Raw genomic sequence first — 21,865 nt, 5'->3', positions numbered from 1 at the left:
AGGAAAAATATCAAAATTTGCAAGGAATCTCATATAATATTTAACTAGTAAAGAATGAAAATATATGTTCATAATAAACCATCAATGCATAGATTATCTATAGATTTTTTTTGAAAATTTACAGCACTAATTTCCCTAAAAAATTGATATGCAAATGATTTGTAGTTATCCAGAAAGTTAACAAAACAAACAAAAAGTAGAATATATCTATAACTATTGTGACTAGAAATTTAATATGCAAATAATTTATAGTTATCCAGAAAGTTAACAAAACAAACAAAAAGTAGAGTATACCTGTCACTACTGTGATAATTTTCCAAAATTAAATATAAAAATAGCTGTCAATATTTTGTAAATAGAAAATTAAATTAAACATATGAAATCTAAATAAAATGATAGTGCAAAACAAAACAAAAACAAGAAAAGTAATAATACGAATTTGTCCACAAGTAAAAAAATATGAATAGACTCTTAACAATGATTATGTAAAAAAATAGATATTATTTGTATAGTTTTCTATGTGATACTTTGATTGATCATTTCAAAACAATTTTTTACGTCAGGTAGAATACTTTCGCTATGTTTGTGAAACGGTCCGGAAAGATGGGAATTTGAAACTCACTGCTATAAATAAAATCCATGAGTGAGATTCTTTGAAGATATTGGAATGTGTTCCATATGATTCCTGAAGAAGACTTAGCTCCTTCCACCATGTTGTTAAATACCCGGTAAGGTTCCTCCGGCTCATTCGTTTCCTTTCTTTTATGTCTTCTATTTTTACTCCTTTAACTTCTCTTTTCAGACTTTTGAGTGTATTTTTGTGGACCCCGACAAAGAGGTATAACAGACGATAGTATAACACTATAACTGTAAAGATTGGTTTGTTATAAGGTTGGATTCAAACGTTTTATCAGTTTATATATGTTTTATTTGTTTCAGGACCAGTCTCCCTAGGTAATGGTAAGGTTTTACTCCTTTAACTTTTTCTCAGTAATGGTAAGGTTGATCGAGAGGTGGAGGAGTCTTTCCGTAATTCTAAGAGAACTTCGGACGCCATTTTCTTCCCTCCTTCCAAATGAAGAAGGCAGCGAGAGAGCAAAGACCAGCTTTATCATTAATCGTTTTTTTCTTCGTATTAGGGTTTCTCTTTGCTTGTGATTCACGGAAGTATCTCTTTGCTTTTATTCATGTGTTGTTCCTGGACCGGTTCTTGTTCTCTTTGTGCAGCTTTTAATGTTTCTTTATTGAAATAAATAAAACATTTACAAGTTGACAAATTCGTCAAAGTTACAATCTATCATGTACTAACTCACAAGCCCTTCCTACCAACGGATTCAAAATCCTATACCCATACCATCCTCATGATGGATAGGTTCGTAGGTTTGGTTTAGTATGCATGCATGTCCGTTTAACTTTTCTACTTAAAACGAACTATATTATAAAAATAATATTATATCGACTATTAATTTAATCAATGGGTAAACCATGCCACATTGTTACATCTGATGTTAATTTGTACATATAGGATACGGTATACCACAAGCCGCTAAGACCTTTTGAACATTTGCGGATGAAACATACGGAGGAAACAATCGTTTATTTATGTATTTACACAAACACGACTCTTGCTCTTTCAGTTTTCCGCAGCATTCAGCAGACGGTTGACTTCCGGTTTGTCCTGCTGGTATGCATGGTGTAAGTTCTGTCGGGTTGCTTGAGCTAAAGCTGACACAAGGACTATCACAAACGCGGTGCATACTACTCCTGTGAATTTCATGTTTTGTAAACTTTGCGACTTTCTCAAACTAATTCTAGTTATTATTATTTGTTTGAAGAATGTTTTGAGATGTTGTTTTTGAGGTGTTTTTTTTTTTTTTTTTTTTTTTTTTTTTTTTTTGGTAAAATATTAAATTATTATACCAAATTTTCAAGTTTTTGACAGCAGTTACAGAGAAACTAGTAGCAGAAAACAGAAACAAAACTAAACAACAGCTGGAAAGTAACAATGAAAAGAACCCAAGCAGAGAAGCTAGTCTAGCAACCAGCTAAACAGCAGAGAATGCTGAGACCAAACAAACTGGAAAAGTCGAAGAGAAGGTTCAGTTGCCACGAGCTACCGAGAGATAGGCGCCCTCAAACCTAGAAGCTACGGCTCCTGCAGCTTCCGAACAGCCAACCTGACACAAACCAATCTGAAGAATCCAAACACGGACCAACCAAGAAACCCGACAGACGCAACCTCCGACGGCACGAGAGCAAATTACCACGCGACGATGCCGTCGTTCAGCAGACAGATCTGAAAATTGCCGTCTCCAAAACCGACCCACTGTGACCGTTTACACCCATTGAACCGAAATCTCATATAGAGAGAGCGGACCGCGTAGCTACCAACCCTCCGGAGACAGATCTGCAAGAGAAAAGGCGGACCGAGAACCCAACTGTCGCACGGAACCAAGAACACAACCAACACCACCATAGGAAGGCAATACCAAAGCCACTAACTTTATTAAGGGAAAAGAGCTAGGAACGGGGCCTCACTGACGAGAATGCTAAAAGGAGGGGCAAGAACGAAACCGTAGCCGACAAGACGCAGAAGTTGCCTCCCACATGCCGTCACGACACACTGCCACTTGCGCTGTCACCGCACACGCGCCGCTGCCACGCGCCACCACCTCCTAAGCGTGTGTCACCAGAGAACATTGGAAAACAAGCCGAAGCTCACCACCACTGAAACTCTCACGCCTCCACCAGAGATCCCCAGCAGAAGAAAGCAAAGGTCTTCAGATCCGCGGAATCATCCGACCAAACCACCGCCGAACCCTAGCACCACCGGAGCGCCACCATCCAGAGGAGCTGACAAGCTGCGACGAGGCTTCACGACACCACTCGCTCCATCACTCTTGAGGAACCACCGGAGGCAAGGAAAATCAGAGCCAGTCAGAGACACCACCAGAACCAGAAGCGAGGCGAAGGTGGAGCAGTCACCGTCCTCTAGCGACGCCACCACCCATAACTCGAACCGAGATCCAACGGAGTCACCGGATCTGAGACTGGCTCAAAGCCTACGATGAAACCACCCCACCACCGAAGAAAGAGAGACAGGGGAGGAGACTAGAGACACAAAAACACAGGGACGGAGTCCGGCGGTCGCTTAGAGCGGCAGCGCCGCCGGAAAACGAAGAAGGAGGCTTGAAACCCTAGGCGGCGGTAGAAAAAAGGAGAGACGATGGAGAGAAAAATTTTTGAAGAGAGAGAACTGTTTCTGTCTCCTTTCACCACCTTGTTTTTGAGGTGTTGATAGTTGTTGTTCAAAAAAAAAAGGGGCGTTGATAGTTAAGCTTAGATGGAGGCAATGGGTAAACACAATCTATCATAGACTAACTCACAACCTCGCCTATTAACGGATTTAAACTTTAAAACCATACCATCCGCATGATGGGTTTGGTTTAGCATATATGCATGTCTCTTTTAACATTTTTATTTAAAACGATCTATACTAGAAAAATGATATTATATTTGATTATATTACAAGAAAAATGTATTTTATTTGATTATTTAATCAATGGCGGTAAACCATGACACATTGTTATATAGGATTTTGAAATTTAAAATTTTAACAAGTAGGATAAGGGATGCCACAAGTCGCTAAAATTTTGTGAGCATTTTCAGATGTAACATACTGAGAAAACAATGGATTTTGTATGTAACCACACAAACACGACTCTTGTTCTTTCAGTTTTCCGCAGCATTCAGCAGACGGTTGACTTCCGGTTTGTAATGCTGGTATGCATGTCATAAGTTCTGTCGGGATGCATGCCACTTTCTCTTCCAAGTCTGCTTTGGTCGGAGCTAAAGCCGACACAAGGACTATCACAAACGCGATGCATACTACTCCTGTGAACCTCATGTTTTGTAAGCTTAGCGACTTTTTCAACCAAATTCTAGTTATTATTATTTGTTTGAAGAAAGTGTGAAATGTTGTTTTTTGAGGTCTTGATAGTTAAGCTACTTATATAGGTGGAGGCTGGAGTAATATTGAGGCTGACGTTCTAGGTAGCGTATCTTGAAGTTTTAACTGTAAGCTTTTTGTATCTATGTGAGACAAGTTACTTTGGTAATTATAATAAGATATTTACTTTTGTATAAATACATTTAGATTTTGATACATGTTAGCAATTCTTTTTTTTTTGTCAAAGCAATTCATTATAAGAAAACTACATAACAGGAAAATATCAAAATTTTCATGGAATCTCATATAATGTTTAACTAGTAAAGAATGAAAATATATGTTCATAAAACCATTAATGCATAGATTATTTATAGATTTTTTGAACTTCTACAACATTAATTTCCCTAGAAATTATATGCAAATGATTTATAGTTATCCAGAAAGTTAACAAAACAAACAAAAACTAGAATATACCTGTAAATATTGTGATGATTTTCCAAAATTAAATAGAAAAAGGTTGTTGTCAATATTTTGTTAATAAAAATTAAACTAAACATATGAAATCTAAATAAAATGATGGTTAGAAACAAAACAAAAAGGAGAAGTAATAATACTAACTAGATTTTGACCCACGATTTTAAAGCGTGAGATTTTTACGTTGTAAAAAAACTAAAAAATATCTATGTCACTTAGTCACAGATGTTAAAATAGATATTTTTTTATCATGAGTTAAACTAAGTGACATAGATATTTTTTTTATCTATTTAAGTGATTAAAAAAATAATAATAATAATTAGAATCAAAAAAATATATTATAAAATCAAAAGATAATTCCTAGATATATTATGTTCTTATCCAAAAATATTTTCAATAAAGAAAGTTAAAAAAATAAGAAACAGAAAACACATAACTAAATAGCAATCAAGTAAACTTCTTATTTTATATAATTAAAAAAGAATATTGAGTGATCTCTAAGATTTATTTATTAGTGATAAAAAATATACAAAAAAAAATTCAAAATTTATAATACTTAAAAAAATTTCAATACTAATTTGTCAAATTATGGTTTGCTTTACTTTATATATCTAAGACTCGTCTCTAACAATGATTATGTAAACAAAAGAAATTATGATAACTGGAAAACATTAAACAGAAAATGGTATGTTCATTCAATATAATTTTTAATTACGGTTCTCAGTGACCGGATATAGGTTAAGCTTTACCGGGTTGATCAAACCGGAGGCAAATTGATTAGAGATTCTACTCCAGTGTCAAGGTGAACATGGCGCCTCTCAAACATCTGGAGATGGAGAATTCAATCATCGACGCATGTTTCCGAGACTTCTGCGCTTCTCATGGGATTCTCACAGGTTCCCTTCTCTTCTTCTTCAACTCTCGTTTTCTCGATTCGACTCTGTATAGCTTGATCCTTTGCGTATAAGGTGTTCGACGAAATGCGTTTAGACTCTTTTTTGCTTTATCTGTTAAAATGATGCAGTTGAAGATTTCCTTCTTCATGACCTCTATGAACTTGCTGCGTTCGCTGAAAGAGAAGCGAATGCTGATAGATTGAAGGAGGTTAGTTGTTTTGAGTTTTTGAATTTTAGCTAAAAGTTATACAAAGTGTTGACCTTTGGTTTCTTCAGGGCATCACTGTGATGCTTTCTTTGATAGAGGTTAAGTGTCGGCCATTGTTGAATGGTATGGAGTTGTTGGAGGATCTGCAGCGTAATAAACACACTCTATCGAGTGGAGACAACGGGTAAAGACTCTGTAACTTGTTCTGTTATCAGTTTGAGACTCTGCTTCTTAAGTGTTTCTATTGATGGGTTTTTATAAGGGCGGACTCATTACTTCAAGGTGGGCTACGTGAGGGTCAGCTGACAGAGCTTGTTGGACCATCGTCTTCTGGTAAAACACAAGTATGTATACTGATACTTCTGTTAGGCAGGTTTATGTAACAAATCTTATACTGCGACATCACATATATGCCTACGTGTTGTGGATTTGTTGTCTTTGGTTAGCCCTTTTGGCCGTCTCTTTAAATTATGTGGTTTCTTATGAATGGAATAGTTTTGTATGCAAGCTAGTGCGAGCGTGGCAGAGAAGCAAGATGGGAGGGTCTTTTATATAGACACGGGGAACTCTTTTTGTGCCCGACGCATTGCTCAATTCATCTGTGGAAGTTCGGATGCTGCTGCTTTACGAAAGGTTTATTTACCAGCAACTCTTATCTCCTAGTCTATGGACCAGTATCATGTTAGTTTTACTGACAAGAAACGTATATGTGCAGAGAGTCTTGAGCAGGATATCATGTCACACGGTCTATGACATCTATACAATGTTTGATACGCTGCAAGGTCTAGAGGTTGCTTTGAGGTCTCAGGTATACAGCTAGCTAGAATATGTGATTTCCTCATTGATCCTTAGTGATAACCATTTGTATATGTTTCAGGTGCAGATGAATGTGAACGAATACCGGTTACGATTGTTAGTCGTTGATTCAATCTCTTCTCTGATTACCCCAATCCTCGGAGGCAGTGGCTCACAGGGTACATGTCCTTGTACGTCCATCTTTTTTTATTATTTACCTAAATGCTTAACTGATGAGCTGGTGATTGTGAAAAATGACTCAAAACTTGGTGTGTGCAGGACGCGCTTTGATGGTGGCACTTGGATATCTGCTTAAGAAGCTGGCACATGAACATAACATTGCTGTACTGGTATTAAACAAGTTTCAGGGAACTCATTGGGTCTGTCATTCATAGTTAAATCCTTTTATTTAACTCTTCCTTTTGCATTTAAAGGTGACGAACCACACGGTGGGTGCTGGAGAAAGCGGTAAAACCAAACCGGCTCTTGGCGAAACCTGGAAAAGCATTCCGCACGTGAGACTTATGCTATCGCGTGACCACAGGAACAGCAACTGCACTATCTCCATCTTAAAACACACATCAATGGTACGTACACTCAGCTAACCAAGCAAATGCTCTGTATCTTTCCACCTTCCTCTCGCTAAACCTCTCACAGTTTCTGTGTGTATTTGTTTTCTTTATAGCCTTCTGGCAAAACTGTGCGGACCATAACTCGCAAGGACAATCAACAATGTTTATAGCCAACTTCTTATGGAGCAGTGCTGGTTTCACATAAGCTTGGATCACCAAGAAGAAACAATGATAATTTATTTTGTTTAACAAATGAATTAACTTTCAAGATAGATAACATAGTAATCAGAGATCACTAAACACTTACAATAAACATACCAAATTACAAAGTTTCAAACTTCTGAATATAAATTTATATTTAATTCCGAGTATGAGATATTAGCTAAACACTTAAAATAAACATTACAAATTACTACAAAAGTTCAAATTTTGAATATAAAAACCAAAACTTTATATTTAATTCCGAGTTGTCTATAACTACGCTGAAACAGAGCAAAGAAGGAAGACAGAGCTGATCCAATGCATAGAAGACTATCCTCCTCTCCTCTTACCACCATCGCATCCCGACATCATTACCACACATCTCAATCTGCCAAACCCACAAAGAAACCCAACCGCCACGAACCAACAACAACTCACAAACCCATCAGGAAGCCATGGGAAGAAGTTCCCTTTCTCACCGATCTCAAACAAACCGAAGAAACAGAGGAAGCTCTGTCTCTCTTCCACCACTACCAGCAAATGGGTTTCCGACACGACTACCCATCTTACTCCTCACTCATCTACAAACTCGCCAAGTCACGTGACTTCGACGCAGTCGACCAAATCCTCAACCTCGTCCGCCACCGTAACGTCCGATGCAGAGAATCCCTCTTCATGGGGCTGATTCAGCACTACGGAAAAGCAAACTCAATTGATAAAGCCGTCGACGTGTTCCACAAAATGACGTCGTTTGATTGCGTCCGTACGATCCAGTCTCTCAACACTCTCATCAACGTCCTCGTCGATAGTAACGAATTAGAAAAAGCTAAAACCTTTGTCGACGGAGCTAAAGATATGGGTTTGCGTCCGAACTCTGTTTCCTTCAATGTGCTGATCAAAGGGTTTTTAGAGAAATGTGATTGGGAAGGTGCGCGCGAGGTGTTCGACGAAATGCTTGAGAGAGAAGTGCAGCCGACCGTTGTGACTTATAATAGTTTAATCGGATTCTTGTGCCGGAGTAACGACGTGGGGGAGGCGAAAAGCTTGCTTGAAGATATGATGGTCAAGAGAATACGCCCCAATCACGTGACGTTCGCGTTGTTGATGAAGGGTTTGTGTTGTAAAGGAGAGTACAACGAGGCCAAGAAGCTGATGTTCGATATGGAGTATCGTGGGTGTAAACCGGGCTTGGTTAACTACGGGGTTTTGATGAGTGATCTTGGAAAGAGAGGGAAGATAGATGAGGCAAGGCTTTTACTAAATGAGATGAAGAAGAGGAGGATAAAGCCAGATGTTGTGATCTACAACATTCTTGTGAATCATCTTTGTAGTGAAGGGAGAGCCTCAGAGGCTTATAGAACGCTAATGGAGATGCAGATGAAAGGTTGCAAGCCTAATGCGGCTACCTACCGTATGATGGTTGATGGGTTTTGTCGTATTGGGGATTTTGATTCTGCGTTGAGTATTTTGAATGCGATGCTTGCGAGTAGACACGCGCCTACACCTGCAACGTTTGTGTGTTTGGTTGATGGGTTGGTGAAAGGAGGTAACTTGGACCATGCTTGCTTTGTGTTGGAGGTGATGGGGAAGAAAAATTTAAGCTTTGGATTTGGTGCTTGGGAAAAACTAGTTAATGGTCTCTGTATTAAGGATGGAGGAGGTTGTTGTGAGGCTTTGTCAAAAGTTATTTCTACCTAAGCAGTGAGTGATCTCTTAAAGGTGAGATTTTTATACTTGTTTATTCATGAGTTAACTTAAAATGGAGGGGTTTAATATCTTCTTGATTCAAGAAAAAAAAAAACAGTTTTTGGTGAAAATTTGCTGGATTGTCTTATTATGCTGAGGAATCTGAAATGTTTAATATTTTGGATAATTCATTCATTGGAACTTCTGATACATTCAAGATCTTTTGGTGAATTTATATTCTGGATTTTTTATTCTGGTTTATGTTTTTTTTTTCTCTAAACCAAACCACTCATATAATGGAAAAGATGTTACCTACTCTGTTTCATCAACTCCATCTTGTTTTTCCATCAAAAATCTGGCTTGGTTTCTTTTATAAATGCTCGTTCTGAATCAGTCTGTATAATCACAGGACAAGTAGAAAAGCTCAACTCAAATTCAAAATTCAAATTAACTAAACTTATTCCTTGTCAATGGCAGGCTGCAAGATACTCTTTCTCTTTGTTTTATCTCTTGCCATTACTTTTGTCTCTCCTGCTCGGCTTCTTAATGAAGAAGAAGATATTGGCTTGGTCCCTGTGCCTACCACAACGTCTGGTTCAGGCCTCTTCCCCACTTCAACTGGTATCACTACAGGTGCAAGTCCAGCCTCAGGCGGTTCAGGTCCTTTGAATACTTTAAGTGGCTCTGGACCTCTACCAACCACTGGTTCTGGTTCTTTACCGGTTGCTAGTTCGGTTCCCTTGCCTGCTACTGTCCCCGGTTCTCTTCCAACCACCGGTTCAGGTCCCGTTCCGGTTGCTAGTTCTGGTCCTTTGCCTGCTGCTGGTTCAGGGCCTTTGCCGACTGCTGGCTCAGGTGCAGGTGGTTTACTTCCCGACCACACATTAGTCTTCTTTATGCACGATATACTCGGTGGCTCAAACCCAACAGCCAGGGCTGTGACCGGAGTCGTTGCAAACGCAGCTCTCAGTGGCCAGCTTCCATTCGCCAAACCCAACGGCGCAAACCTCCCTGTCAGCAACGGCGTTCCATCTAACAGTAACAACAACGGAATCCTCAACAACAACAACGTCCCGCTTCTGGTCGGTCTGGGAGGAACCACTTCCAGCATTCTACAGAACAACGGGAACAGCCTCTTGAACGGTCTCCCCGTGGCTAATGGCGGTCAGCTCCCATCTGGTTCGTCCCTTCAGATGCTCATGTTTGGGACGATGACGGTGATGGACAACGAGCTAACGGAAGGGCATGAGCTCGGGTCAGGTCTGCTTGGCAAAGCTCAGGGCTTCTACGTGGCGAGCGCGGTGGATGGAACTAGCCAGACTATGGCCTTCACGGCTATGTTTGAGAGTGGTGGTTATGAAGATAGCATCAGTTTCTTCGGTGTGCATAGAACGGCTGCATCGGAATCTCATCTTGGGGTCATGGGTGGTACGGGGAAGTATGTGAATGCGAGAGGATATGCCGTTGTCAAGACTTATACTGGTGGCAGTGGGAACACACAGCAGCCGCACCAGTTCACAGATGGGCTTGAGACTGTTCTGGAGTGCACCGTTTATCTTTCTTACTAGTTTTTTTTTCCTTGTTGTATTTGAATTGCGTTGTGTTGTGTTGTATCGTAATATGTAACAACAAAGCCTATTAATTTGATAACAAATTTCATGTTGATTACAAGTTATATAAGCTTCACTTTCTCGATCATGGTCTTGATTGGTAAGGAATAAGGATTATTTAAGCTTTTAACTTTTAGACTTTTGACCATTGTTATGTGGAAAACATATTGATCAATATGAAACTGATCTAGATTATATAAAAAATTAAGTGAAACACACAACATATTTTTAGAAATTTTTTTTGAAATACTATAACATAGATACTAATTTCTAATACTATATTTATGAAAAATATTTAACATTTGGGTTTAAAGTTAAGTGGTTCTTGTTTAAGAGATATGGTTGGGTTTATAATTTTTTATAAATAGTTTATAAATAATTTTTAAAATATTTATAAAAATTAAAAAGGGTTAATATAATTTTTTAATCATAAATATAAGATTTTTATGAATAATTATTATTTAAAGTTAAATTTATATGTAATATAAACAATGGTAGAAATAGAATTCTCTTCACTTTTATGAGGCCCACAAGTGTAAGTTTTGATTTAGGCCTCCAAAAGATTTGGGCCAGCCTCTCGCAATGTGTTCTATGAATCTAGAAAAGGCAAATACTTTCAGACGTTAATCATTTTTAAGCTACACTATATAATCCCAATAACAAAGTAACGAAAGGCGAGAACAAAGGCAAAACATAATTATTTTAGTAAAAATATGTAAAATATATTTTAAATTTAAAATATTAATGATGATATTTGACCGACAATCTTTTATGGCTCGTTGCTAAAAATGTCAATCATTCGACACAGCAGTAGTGTAACTCTACAAAATTAAATAAAAAAGAATTGTGGTTGGGAAGTGAAGTTGTTAGTTGAATAAGTCTACAAATATTATTCTGTTCAGAAAAGAAGTCCACAAAGATTATTTATATTAGTATCCGCATGCAAACATGGGAGGTATACCAATTTGTTCCACGTATATGCCGTAGCCAACTAGCCATACATTTTTCTGTTTGCACAAAAAAAAAGGTAGGAGATGTATGTATACTATCTTTAGAGAAACCACAGTTCATACTTCATACGTCTTCGTTGTCCATATTTTGCCTGCATAATAAGATTATCTCTCTGTCAATTTAATTCCACATCAGAATCTGATTTTAATTGTGATGTCTCTGTGAGTATTATTAATCCTTGGATGTCTCTACGATTTTAGTATAGAAGTTGAAGTGTTGATCTGAATAATATAGAATGGAAATATGGTATTTTATTTATTTTATACCACTATTCTAGCATTGATTTTAAATGAAAGTGCATGGTTTTAAATAGAAACTCGAACGAAAAATGTGAATAGCTTGTTAAGTAATTCATATTTCGGCCATAAGAATTTAAACTTCAGTTATTCATGGGTGGTCAATCATTTATTTTTGACAATATTTATAAGGAAAAACGATAGACATTGAAAAAGACATTGTGATTCAATAATTCAGTAAATCGCTTAAATATTTGTGAATAAGAGTTTTTTTTTTTTGAAAAAAATGAATAATATATGAACAACCACAAGAAAAATCAAACTAATACTAAATGAGAATGAGATGAGTCAGTGACCAGCAAACTAAATACACCAGCAAACATTAACTTCTTCATTATTAGTAGAATAACCTCTAACTAGACTACTTTTAATGCTCTCACAAAAGTAAACCCGTGATTGCCTTTGTCAACGTCAACCTAATGTGTCTATATATGCTATTATTGGTTGTTAAATTGTTTTATTACCTCATTGTAACTCGAAGAAAAAAATCTTAGTTACTAATGAATTTTGTAATATATCCTCAACTGTTATAAAATTTGTAGCACTTCTATTCATAACTTTTAAAAAACATCATGAGTTTCTATCAAATATTTGAAACTTAAAAAAAAAAATCTCAATTTTGGCAATATCCAGCCCCCATAATAGAAAGCATCAGAGCAAAAAAAAAGTAGACTCTTTGTTGAGTCAACTGGCTATTGGGATTGCTAATCTACAAACTTTGTCCCTTTCAAGTTACCAATAACATTTCTTAAGTAGCTGCATGATTAAAAGAGGATAGGGTTTTAATGTGAATCGATTAATAAGTTATTTAAGGGACCAAGGAAAGGACGTATATACATGCAGATGGTGTGAGTAAGCGTTGGACGAGGGCTTTGTAGTAGTAAAAGAAGGGTCGACGTGATTAAGTTGGTGGAAGTTGAGACTAGCTTATCACAGCACTCTCACTTGTATCCAAGAAGTTCATGATTTTCCTAAACCTTCGTCATACTCACAGCTCACCAAATCTCTTTATTGCTCTTTCATCTACAACCTAATATATAGAATATAAAATAAATATCATTGGCTACCCAAACTAATCATAAATAATTTACACTCCAAACTTCTATAACCTTTGGTCCATCAAACGTCAATCTATGCAATCATGCTATAAAAGCTTATGAACACCATACATCATTCATGAATCTCTAAATACAACAACTAATTACGATACTAACCAGATACGATGGCTTGAAAAGTCACAACGTACTAATAACGGCCTCGTGTATTCAGATTCAATAAATAGACACTTGATTTGTATACATGATACATCCACATCAATGCACCAATTAATTTTAACTATAAAATTGTGCTTCTAATTACTTTTTTTCCATTATAGGCAACTAAAACTAATGTCTTATATTTTGATCAAAAAAAACTAATGTCTTATATTAATTATTAATTAGTCTATAAGTTGTGGAAACACCGTAATCTAGTGGTTAAGGTTTAAAGACTTCTACACCCATATTTGGAGTTTGAATCGTAGGCAACACAATTTTTATATTAAAAAGTCTAAGCTTCAATTTCCGTAAAATTGTGAATTATATAAAAAATTTGAAAAAATTAAAAAAAAATGCTTACAAAAAATATTTAGCATGGCACAAAGAATACCGTCAAAAATGAATATCATAGGACGACACTCGTTTATGTAATGTTTCTCGTAATTTATATCCGTATAATAACCAGACAAAAAAATAGTCCATAAGCTGTTTTTAACTGAACAAGTGATCTTAAGATTCACACCAGTGTAATGATTTCATAGTACTAAAAAGGACGATCACGATTGTAAATCACAAAGATGCTTCAGATTTGTTGTCAAAACTGACGACCGGAGAATAGGCTGATTGATTTGACCTTCAAACCTGGATTCGCTAAATCCCCTGTAATATATGAACGGGCACATTTCTACAACATGAAAGTCAGGGCCGGTTCTTGACTTTTTTTTTTTTTGTCATCTAGTAGATTAATATTAACTTTGAACAGAGTATCATACAAAGCCAGCAAAGGTTTAGCAAAGGTTTGCAACCTCTCTAGAGCCATAAGCCGGCAAGGTGATATGCACCATCCGGAGCCAAAGATTAGAACAAACATTGAACCATAAACTAAACAAAAGAAAAAGACAATGTTGATTAGGACCATAGGGAGATACACGAAGCACTTCCAAAATGAAGAAGCTTAACGGAGCCGGAAGCAGAGATGAGTGAGAAAGCGATGCAAGCCTAATTATTTGAGTTCGAAGAGGATCTCCTAGAACTGTTCCACCAGAGAAACACGTTCAATAACCATACATAAGACTGCTCCAACACAAGAAGCCACAAGAGAATCGATCTTCAACCCGAGCAGCCAAAGAAGACGACGGTTGGCAATTAACTACTCAAAGACTGCACGCAATTGAGCTAAGGCTCCACAGCTCCTTACCAAGTAATCCGGAAGAACCCGTTGGTTTCAAACCAAGGAACTGCACAGCTTCCCCGCCCCGAAACTTCACCAACAGAAGAGAGCAATATAACGACCAGAGGACTAACAGCAAGGCCTTCCAAAGATTACACCAATCAAGAACCAGACGCCTTGTCGAAAACAGAGCACAACCAAATTCCAATGCAGAGAAACTCTACCTGAAAACATAGCAAGTGATATCTCCCACCAAAGCCATTAGACCAAACAAACTCCACAAGTCCATCAACAACTAAATCTTCTTCCAAGAAATCTAAAAGCCGAACCCCTGACTCTGAATCCGCTACACTCTCCCAAGTTGCCTCCACGAAGAAACTTCATTAAGGACTCCCATAAGAACGCCCTTAAACGACGACCTTCATGCAGAGCCGAACTTATATCGAAAGGCTTTAGACCCAGAGCTAGGTTAAGACAAACACAACTAACAACTAAACGAGATCGAGAACATCCGAACCAGCAAAACGAAGTCAAAAGGACAGAGAAAGAACGAGAGACCACCATTGCAATACATGAGTTCTGCTTCACCCGATCCGATGGAAGAAGTATCACCCCACATCAGAGCCGGTATAACCTGCACCGCGCACCAGAAAAAGCTACGGATCTAGTGAAGGAGCCCAAGCAAACCAGAGGATGAAATCAAATCGATTCCCAGATCCAAACTTCTCTGACTCTCGAAAGCCTCATCTCAGCCTAAACAGACAAAAGGAACTAGACTAAGGACCTTCTCACGGCACCGACGAAGCTCGCCGGCCACCGGAGAAGGTAGGATCAAGAATCGCTCTCTTTTTTTTTACGGCGGCGTTAGGGTTTTTTTTTTTTCCTTGAGTAGTCAGCCGGGCCGGTTCTTGACACATTGAAATATTAATTTTGGTCCCTAAAATTTTAAATGATACAAAGACTTTAAAATTGTTAAAATTAAAAAAAAAAAAAAAAAAATCCTTTTCCAAAATTTCAGGACCGCTCGGGTAAATGTCCGCATATTTTTCTCCATATAGTATATATATACTTGTTGGTGCCTTTGTCTATAACACTTTCAGACTTGTACGTATGAAAATGTAATAAATACTTTTTTTTAATAAATGTAATAAATCCTTTAGTCGACAAAACAGGCGAAGTCTTCGTCCATTTTGTACAGCCACATCAATGTGCCACCTTATTGTTGTCAATTTTCTTACCATAACTCTCTGCTCGTCAGTAAACTTTTCAAGTTAAAATTAACCCCCACCGAGAGTTCTTACCAATGATATTGACTTTCGGACATGATGAGCTGTCAGAAACGAGAGCTGTCTTTTTCTGTTTCATGGTCCTCTTATATATCCCACAACAATCTTGGCTACTTCTTCATGCAGTTTTAAATAGACATCATCATCACTTCTTCTTAAACCCAAACTCAGAAAGAAAACTAAAAAGAAATGGATCTTCTATGTCTCCTCTCTTCTCTTCTCATCTCTTACCTCATCTTCAAGATCTGGAAACGCATAGATTGCAAAAGAGATCAAAACTGCTACATCTTGGACTACCAATGTCACAAACCTTCTGACGATCGTATGGTGAGTACTCAATTCAGCGGTGAGATCATCCTTCGAAACAAACACCTTAGACTCAACGAGTACAAGTTCCTCCTCAAAGCCATCGTTAGTTCAGGTATCGGAGAGCAAACGTACGCACCAAGGCTCTTTTTTGAAGGCCGTGAAGAGTGTCCTACTCAACAAGATGCGCTCTCGGAGATGGAAGAGTTTTACATAGACACAATCAAGAAACTCCTCGAGAGAAACAAACTCTCACCTACGGATATCGACGTCCTTGTAGTCAACGTTGCGATGCTAAACTCAGCACCTTCTCTATCTGCAAGAATCGTTAACCACTACAAGATGAGAGAAGACATAAAAGTAGGTCAAATCTCATAAATACCATTTTTAGTTTTTTTTTTGTCACAAATTCAAAGAGAAATAAACTTCCAAATAATATTTATTAATCAATAAAAACACTAAACTACCCTATATCCTAAACCTTAATCATACTCTTAAATAGTAAATCATAAATTCTAATCACTAAATCTAAATTCAAATATAGAAATATATTTATTTAAAATCTTTTAATGAATTATAATTTTTTAATTCTATTTATGTAGTATTTATTTCTTTGAATAAAAATTTGATTTAGTGCTATTTGTAGGTATTCAACTTGACGGCAATGGGATGTAGCGCTAGTGTTATCTCCGTAGACATCGTTAAAAACATCTTCAAAACGTACAAGAACAAGCTTGCTCTTGTTGTAACATCAGAGTCGCTTAGTCAGAACTGGTACAGCGGAAACAACCGGTCTATGATCCTAGCTAACTGCTTGTTCCGATCCGGTGGCTGCGCCGTTCTCTTGACCAACAAGCGTAGTCTGAGCGGTAAAGCCATGTTTAAGCTCAAGTGTTTGGTACGGACCCACCATGGAGCCAGAGAAGATTCATACAACGCATGTGTCCAAAAAGAGGACGAGCTAGGCCGTGTCGGTATCCACTTAGACAAGACTCTTCCAAAAGCAGCGACTCGGGCCTTCGTAGACAACCTCAAAGTCATCACTCCCAAGATTCTTCCCGTGACCGAGCTCTTTAGGTTCATGTTGAGTCTTCTCCTCAAGAAGCTTCGTGGAAACCCTAGCAAAGGCTCCACGGCAGTGGCTCAGGCAGCTCCAAAGGCAGGGATTAACTTCAAGACTGGTATTGACCATTTCTGCATTCACACGGGAGGTAAAGCCGTTATCGACGCAATAGGTTACAGCCTCGACTTGTCCGAATACGATCTTGAACCGGCGAGGATGACGCTACACCGGTTTGGGAACACGTCAGCGAGTAGCTTGTGGTATGTTTTGGGGTATATGGAAGCTAAGAAGAGGCTGAGAAGAGGAGACAGAGTGTTCATGATAAGCTTTGGGGCAGGTTTCAAGTGCAATAGTTGCGTTTGGGAGGTTGTGAGGGATCTTAACGTTGGAGAATCTTTGGGGAATGTTTGGAACCATTGCATTGATCAGTACCCTCCACAATCTATTGTGAATCCTTTTCTTGAGAAGTATGGTTGGATTCGTGAAGAAGATGATCATGACACTTTCAAGATCCGCGAAGAAGCTATGTGACATGTTTTCTTGTAATAATTAAAATACATACAGTTATTTCAAAACGTAAATCCCCCCATAAAAAGGTGACTATTATCTTTTTCTTTTTATTATCCTCCCACACATTACAAGAAGTTAACATATAAAGACATTGCCTCCCACAAGACATTAAAACGTAAATCCCCCCATAAAAAGATAATAGTCACCTTCTTTGTATCTTTTTAGTGGATTTGTGGGAGGCAATGTCTTTATATGTTAACTTCTTGTAATGTGTTTTTTACTCATCTTCAACAAGGTAAATCTTGAAACTCAAAATAATAATAATCTGGTGTTCATGATTATAAATACTGTCTTAATCTCTACTTGAGGGATGTGTATAATTTTGTGTCAGCATTCGAAAATAACTGTAATTTACAGGGAAAAGGGTTAAGATTTAGAAAACTTGTTTGGTGTGAACACATTCAATTCTCATTTGATTTCAGCACCCGTTTCTGGTCCCTTATCTATTCTCAACTAACTTCACAAAAACTTATAATGGTTTTCCCAATTATCTTCACACTTATATCTATGACATATTAAGCCTAATAAAATACATCCTAATAAGAAATATGCCCTATTTATCTAAAAACATAGTTTGCATTTTTTGAGATAAAATTATACTTCCTCTATTCCTAAATATAAGAATTTTATATAGAAACACACATATTAAAAAAACGATTTTTTGTTTAGAAAGTATCATTAAAACTATAAATTATTGGTATTCAATTAATTACAAAAGAGACTATTAAAATATAATTGAGTACACCGTTTTTAATAAAGTAAAAGTTATCTAAGAAAATAAAAACATTTTATATATTAAAACATTAAAATTCTGTAAAACATACGTTACTTCAGAGTTGTTAATCGACTAGGCTACGTAAATAAACGAATAGTGACAGATGATTAATGGAGAAGTGTAGGACCTTATGCATACGATCGAATAATGTAAAAGCCGACGTACTTCAGTGGTTGGAATGAATTAATTCTGCCTACTTGCAGATTTTTTTACTCGTAAGAAGCTCTAAAGATCAGTTGTCACTTTTATCTAAAACTAAAGTGTCTTATATTTTTCAAATGACATTACATTTATTGCACCGAATCAATTTTTTCTTGTGGTTGTGGTGGCCTCCATTATACCAGTACACATATTTTTTTTTGACTGAAAATATACCAGTACACATATTGGTCGAAGACTTCTGAAATCGCATGTTTTCGAAATTTAATGCTAGTTTTTAGTACAGTGGTATTAAAGAAACTCGTACATTGTGGCTTTTGATTGAGTTGGTGAAAGAGCATGCGAAATTTAGTAATGTTATAAAAATTCAGTTTAATGCATCCGTGATATTAATATAACTGTTGCTTCTCAGTCTCTTCAATTATGTTCAATATTCTGTTACAAACTTTCTGTTCTATTGTAACCCTGTCAATTGGTTATCATGCCATTTCTGCGGCCATCAATACAGATTAGAATATCTCACTGAAGCTATGAAACATATATGTCGTGTGGAGAACATCAGTTGATGGAGAATTAGATGCATTTTGTAAAATATTAAACCTAGTTCCTTTGTTTTGTTTTTTTCTATTTGGGAAACAAGTTATATATGGGATGTAAATAAAACGAGTCTCGGATGTAAAAGATCTTGCAGATGATGGTACACTATAAAAAAAACACACACAAAGAGCTAGCATCTTAAGTTTGTACTCTTGTTAATGGTTTTCTCCATATTATTTTGTTGTGTAATGTAGAGTAAAAACATTATTGTAAAATGTTGCAAAAAATAAACATAATTAACTATCACACTAGAAATGAGCCAACAATAATGCACTTTCTTGCTTTGAATCATATTCTAAATGTCACATCAAAAATCCAAATCCTAACATAGACATATGTTCTTGATTGCTTTATGTGTCAACATAGCTTCAATGAATATTGCATCATTGATTCTACGTCTTTGATTCGATCGCACTATTTATCTCCTTAGCAGTTGTGGTGGACCTGGTGGTTCAGACATCAGTGGTGGTAACAGAGAGAAAGGCCAAGAAATAGATGATGGCTGTGATAAACAAACTCATCTCTGTTGCCTTTTTTGCTCTGCTGTTTGTTGTTGTTGCTGAAGAGGAAAAGTCTCTAGCCATTTGTGTGACTTCTATTGGAGCAACCATAATGATTACGACATTAGGGTCCATGTGCTACTGGATTATACAGCACAAGACTGAAGCCGCAAATGCAAGAAACATTAGAAGATCCTCCATCAACAGTAACGTTCTCCAAAACAAGTATAAGAAAATGTACTCAATCTGACTTTGACGATACTCAGTCCACTCTTGCATTTATATACACGGCAAGAGCTTGACATACCTTATCTAACACTGTTAAACCAAGAGAAACAGTTGGCGTTGAGAGTTGCCTGAGATGCTTTGAACCAGAGAAATCAAATAATGATTAGACCAGAAAATAAGAGAATAACGTTAATGAACACACAGATTTAATATATAGCTTGAAGAAGTTTCAGCTACATATATATGATCACCAACAAAAAGTAACTATGATATAATGAACCAAAAAGCTAATGGGGAAGAAATGTGCATTCATTATAGCTTGAAGAAGTTACAGCTACATATGATCACCAAAAATAAGCGACTAGAAGATAAATGAACTAAAAAGTTAATGGGGAAGAGATATGCATTATTTTTATGTATACCTTGAAGAAGTTTCAGCAGCAAATGATCACTAACAAAAAGTTACTAGATGATAAATGAACCAAAAGAAGCTAATGGAAAATAGATATGCATTCATTCAATATATAGCTTGAAGAAGTTTCAGCTACATAAAATGGCCAACAAAAAGTGACTACGTGATCAAATGAACCAAAAAACTAATGGGGGAAGAGATATGCATTCATTATAGCTTGAAGAAGGTTCAGCTACATATGATCACCAAAAAAAGTGACTAGATGATAAATGAGCCAAAAAGCTAATGGGAAAGAGATATGCATTCATTTAATCTATACCTTGAAGAAGTTTCAGCTACATATGATCACCAAAACAAAGTGACTAAATGATAAATGAACCAAAAAGCTAATGGGGAAGAGATATCCATTCATTTAATCTATACTTTGAAAAAAATTCAGCAGCAAATGATCACCAAAAGAGCTATTAGATAATAAATGAACCAAAAGAAGCTAATGGGAAATAGATATGCATTTATTCAATATATAGCTTAAAGAAGTTTCAGCTACAAATAATCAACAGCAAGAAGCAAAGTTTGGAAAAGTTTACATACTGAAACTGGTTCTTGATCTATGAACATTCCTAACAGATGGAACTTTACATCATAGATACTTAATAACAGTCATTTACACTCGGTGTTGAGGTAGAGACGGCCTCCTTTCCAGCATCTCATAATAAATAACAAAATTTTCCTGCAACAATATGGTTTTAAGGGTTTAATCAGAGGCCAAATAAAAAAAAAAAACTAAAACTAAAACCAATGAGCAGAAGAATTTGAATGTGGTGTACTCACCTTTTGAACGGTCTCAAATTTGTCTGGATCAAAACAGTCATATGTTCCTCTTTCATAAGCATTTGTTTGCACGAGAGGTATCCCAGTTCGTTTGAACCAACACTTGTGTTCTTTGTGGTAGAACCAGTACCTGTTGTTACTGCAAAAGCACAAAAAAAAAAAAATTAGGCAGCTTTATCCTTCACTGAATTACAATCCCATATTAATATCATGGAGAAGAAAAAGGGCATTACAGTTCATTAGCTGCGTATAGCTGCGCCTCATCATTCGGCATGCTGCATGAGAAAGAAAAAATCGTTATGGTTCTTATGACAAGTGAGGGCATCAACAATTAACAACACAGTTCCAAAAGTATATGTACCTATAAAATATGTAAAACAATGTGTTCATGTCAAACCTTCTAAACATCCCTTGCTGCATCCACACAAAAAAAAAATGAAAATTATTATAAATATTAAATGATACGTGAATGATGTTACTTATGAGAGAGTGGCTAGAGTGACTTACATTTGGAGGTGGTACTTGTACTCCGTTGTAACACTGCGGTAGATCGAAGTGTTCATGATCCTCTTTAAGGGGTTCATTAGCCCAAGGCGAGGCGAAAGTCTTGAAAAGTTTTTCTTTTGAGGTCATATCTAACCCAATTTCCTGCAAGTCAACCCCAAGTGCCAAAGTAGTCACGTCAGGGTTGGTCTGGTTAATCACATTAACCAAACCTAGCATGCTAAAAGGGTCAGGAGTGGACTGCGTCGCCGCTTGCGTTGGTTGTGATCCCACGTCTCTGATGGGTTGGCCAATAGCTGGTAGCTTCTCCCCGCCAAACTGGGACGTGTTCTGATGGTGCCGGAGGGGCTGGTCGTCATAACCCGTTGCAGCATTCACAGATCTTGATCCAATAGTCGGAGGTCCACCAGTCTGAAACCAACAGAAAGAACAAGAACGTTTGGTTCAATTAAGTAAGAACTTCAAATGATTCCAGCCTGCCTTCAAAAAAAAAACATTAGAATATAATC

General features: G+C 37.0%; 7 protein-coding genes across 10 annotated transcripts in view; 5 read left to right on the top strand and 2 right to left on the bottom strand.

Annotated features, from left to right (window-relative positions):
* Nucleotides 1–3,523: 3,523 nt before the first annotated feature.
* LOC103836430 (non-specific lipid-transfer protein 2) lies at nt 3,524–4,003 on the bottom strand. The gene has a single exon (XM_009112683.3). The coding sequence runs from the start codon at nt 3,905–3,907 to the stop codon at nt 3,614–3,616; it is 294 nt and encodes a 97-aa protein (XP_009110931.1). The 5' UTR covers nt 3,908–4,003; the 3' UTR covers nt 3,524–3,613.
* A 253-nt stretch (nt 4,004–4,256) lies between these two features.
* Nucleotides 4,257–7,265, top strand: LOC103836420 (DNA repair protein RAD51 homolog 4). 3 transcript variants are annotated; one of them, XM_033276618.1, is made up of 10 exons: nt 4,257–5,319; nt 5,448–5,527; nt 5,596–5,711; nt 5,790–5,871; nt 6,023–6,160; nt 6,243–6,335; nt 6,405–6,501; nt 6,602–6,672; nt 6,757–6,909; nt 6,980–7,265. In XM_033276618.1, the coding sequence occupies exons 1-10, from the start codon at nt 5,232–5,234 to the stop codon at nt 7,097–7,099; spliced, it is 1,038 nt and encodes a 345-aa protein (XP_033132509.1). In that variant the 5' UTR covers nt 4,257–5,231; the 3' UTR covers nt 7,100–7,265. The 3 variants fall into 3 exon arrangements, 2 of the variants coding, with proteins under 2 accessions (XP_033132509.1, XP_009110922.1); XM_009112674.3 differs by having other exon boundaries at nt 7,008–7,223; XR_001955486.2 differs by lacking the exon at nt 6,980–7,265 and having other exon boundaries at nt 6,405–6,513; nt 6,757–6,821.
* Nucleotides 7,266–7,363: 98 nt separating this feature from the next.
* Nucleotides 7,364–9,495, top strand: LOC103836421 (pentatricopeptide repeat-containing protein At1g07740, mitochondrial). The gene is made up of 2 exons (XM_009112676.3): nt 7,364–8,814; nt 9,259–9,495. The coding sequence occupies exon 1, from the start codon at nt 7,414–7,416 to the stop codon at nt 8,791–8,793; it is 1,380 nt and encodes a 459-aa protein (XP_009110924.1). The 5' UTR covers nt 7,364–7,413; the 3' UTR covers nt 8,794–8,814; nt 9,259–9,495.
* Nucleotides 9,252–13,924, top strand: LOC103836422 (dirigent protein 25). The gene has a single exon (XM_009112677.2). The coding sequence runs from the start codon at nt 9,252–9,254 to the stop codon at nt 10,347–10,349; it is 1,098 nt and encodes a 365-aa protein (XP_009110925.1). The 3' UTR covers nt 10,350–13,924.
* A 1,328-nt stretch (nt 13,925–15,252) lies between these two features.
* Nucleotides 15,253–17,400, top strand: LOC103836419 (3-ketoacyl-CoA synthase 3). The gene is made up of 2 exons (XM_009112673.3): nt 15,253–16,077; nt 16,364–17,400. Exons 1-2 carry the CDS (start codon nt 15,601–15,603, stop codon nt 17,309–17,311), a joined length of 1,425 nt encoding a protein of 474 aa, XP_009110921.1. The 5' UTR covers nt 15,253–15,600; the 3' UTR covers nt 17,312–17,400.
* LOC103836412 (elongation factor 1-alpha 1) overlaps nt 17,303–21,865 on the top strand; it is a 26,391-nt gene continuing 21,828 nt past the window's right edge. The window contains exons 1-2 of the mRNA XM_033276617.1: nt 17,303–17,314; nt 18,566–18,572. The gene's annotated coding sequence lies outside the window, so the exon portion shown is untranslated. The remainder of the gene's footprint in view (nt 17,315–18,565; nt 18,573–21,865) is intronic.
* The window catches only part of LOC103836417 (probable NOT transcription complex subunit VIP2), a 6,568-nt gene continuing 3,442 nt past the window's right edge, over nt 18,740–21,865 (bottom strand). For both annotated transcript variants that reach the window (XM_033276615.1, XM_009112671.2), the window contains 5 exons: nt 21,360–21,767; nt 21,214–21,266; nt 21,086–21,127; nt 20,853–20,991; nt 18,740–20,751 (listed from right to left, as the gene is read on the bottom strand). In XM_033276615.1, the coding sequence (XP_033132506.1) occupies nt 20,686–20,751; nt 20,853–20,991; nt 21,086–21,127; nt 21,214–21,266; nt 21,360–21,767 (708 nt within the window). In that variant the 3' untranslated portion in view covers nt 18,740–20,685. The remainder of the gene's footprint in view (nt 20,752–20,852; nt 20,992–21,085; nt 21,128–21,213; nt 21,267–21,359; nt 21,768–21,865) is intronic.

Source organism: Brassica rapa, chromosome A08 (assembly GCF_000309985.2).
Source record: "Brassica rapa cultivar Chiifu-401-42 chromosome A08, CAAS_Brap_v3.01, whole genome shotgun sequence".
Taxonomy (NCBI): domain Eukaryota; kingdom Viridiplantae; phylum Streptophyta; class Magnoliopsida; order Brassicales; family Brassicaceae; genus Brassica; species Brassica rapa.
Note: the sequence above shows the minus strand (reverse complement) of the source record. Positions and strands in the feature narration are given on the sequence as shown.

Excerpts from the sequence above, each read along its gene's own strand:
- LOC103836430 (XM_009112683.3), bottom strand. The coding sequence starts at position 3,907 with ATGAGGTTCACAGGAGTAGTATGCATCGCGTTTGTGATAGTCCTTGTG.
- LOC103836420 (XM_033276618.1), top strand. The coding sequence starts at position 5,232 with ATGGCGCCTCTCAAACATCTGGAGATGGAGAATTCAATCATCGACGCA. Across the intron at positions 5,528-5,595 it reads ATGCTGATAGATTGAAGGAG|GGCATCACTGTGATGCTTTC; the intron begins GTTAGTTGTTTT and ends TGGTTTCTTCAG. Across the intron at positions 6,502-6,601 it reads CGGAGGCAGTGGCTCACAGG|GACGCGCTTTGATGGTGGCA; the intron begins GTACATGTCCTT and ends TGGTGTGTGCAG.
- LOC103836421 (XM_009112676.3), top strand. The coding sequence starts at position 7,414 with ATGCATAGAAGACTATCCTCCTCTCCTCTTACCACCATCGCATCCCGA.
- LOC103836422 (XM_009112677.2), top strand. The coding sequence starts at position 9,252 with ATGGCAGGCTGCAAGATACTCTTTCTCTTTGTTTTATCTCTTGCCATT.
- LOC103836419 (XM_009112673.3), top strand. The coding sequence starts at position 15,601 with ATGGATCTTCTATGTCTCCTCTCTTCTCTTCTCATCTCTTACCTCATC. Across the intron at positions 16,078-16,363 it reads AGATGAGAGAAGACATAAAA|GTATTCAACTTGACGGCAAT; the intron begins GTAGGTCAAATC and ends TGCTATTTGTAG.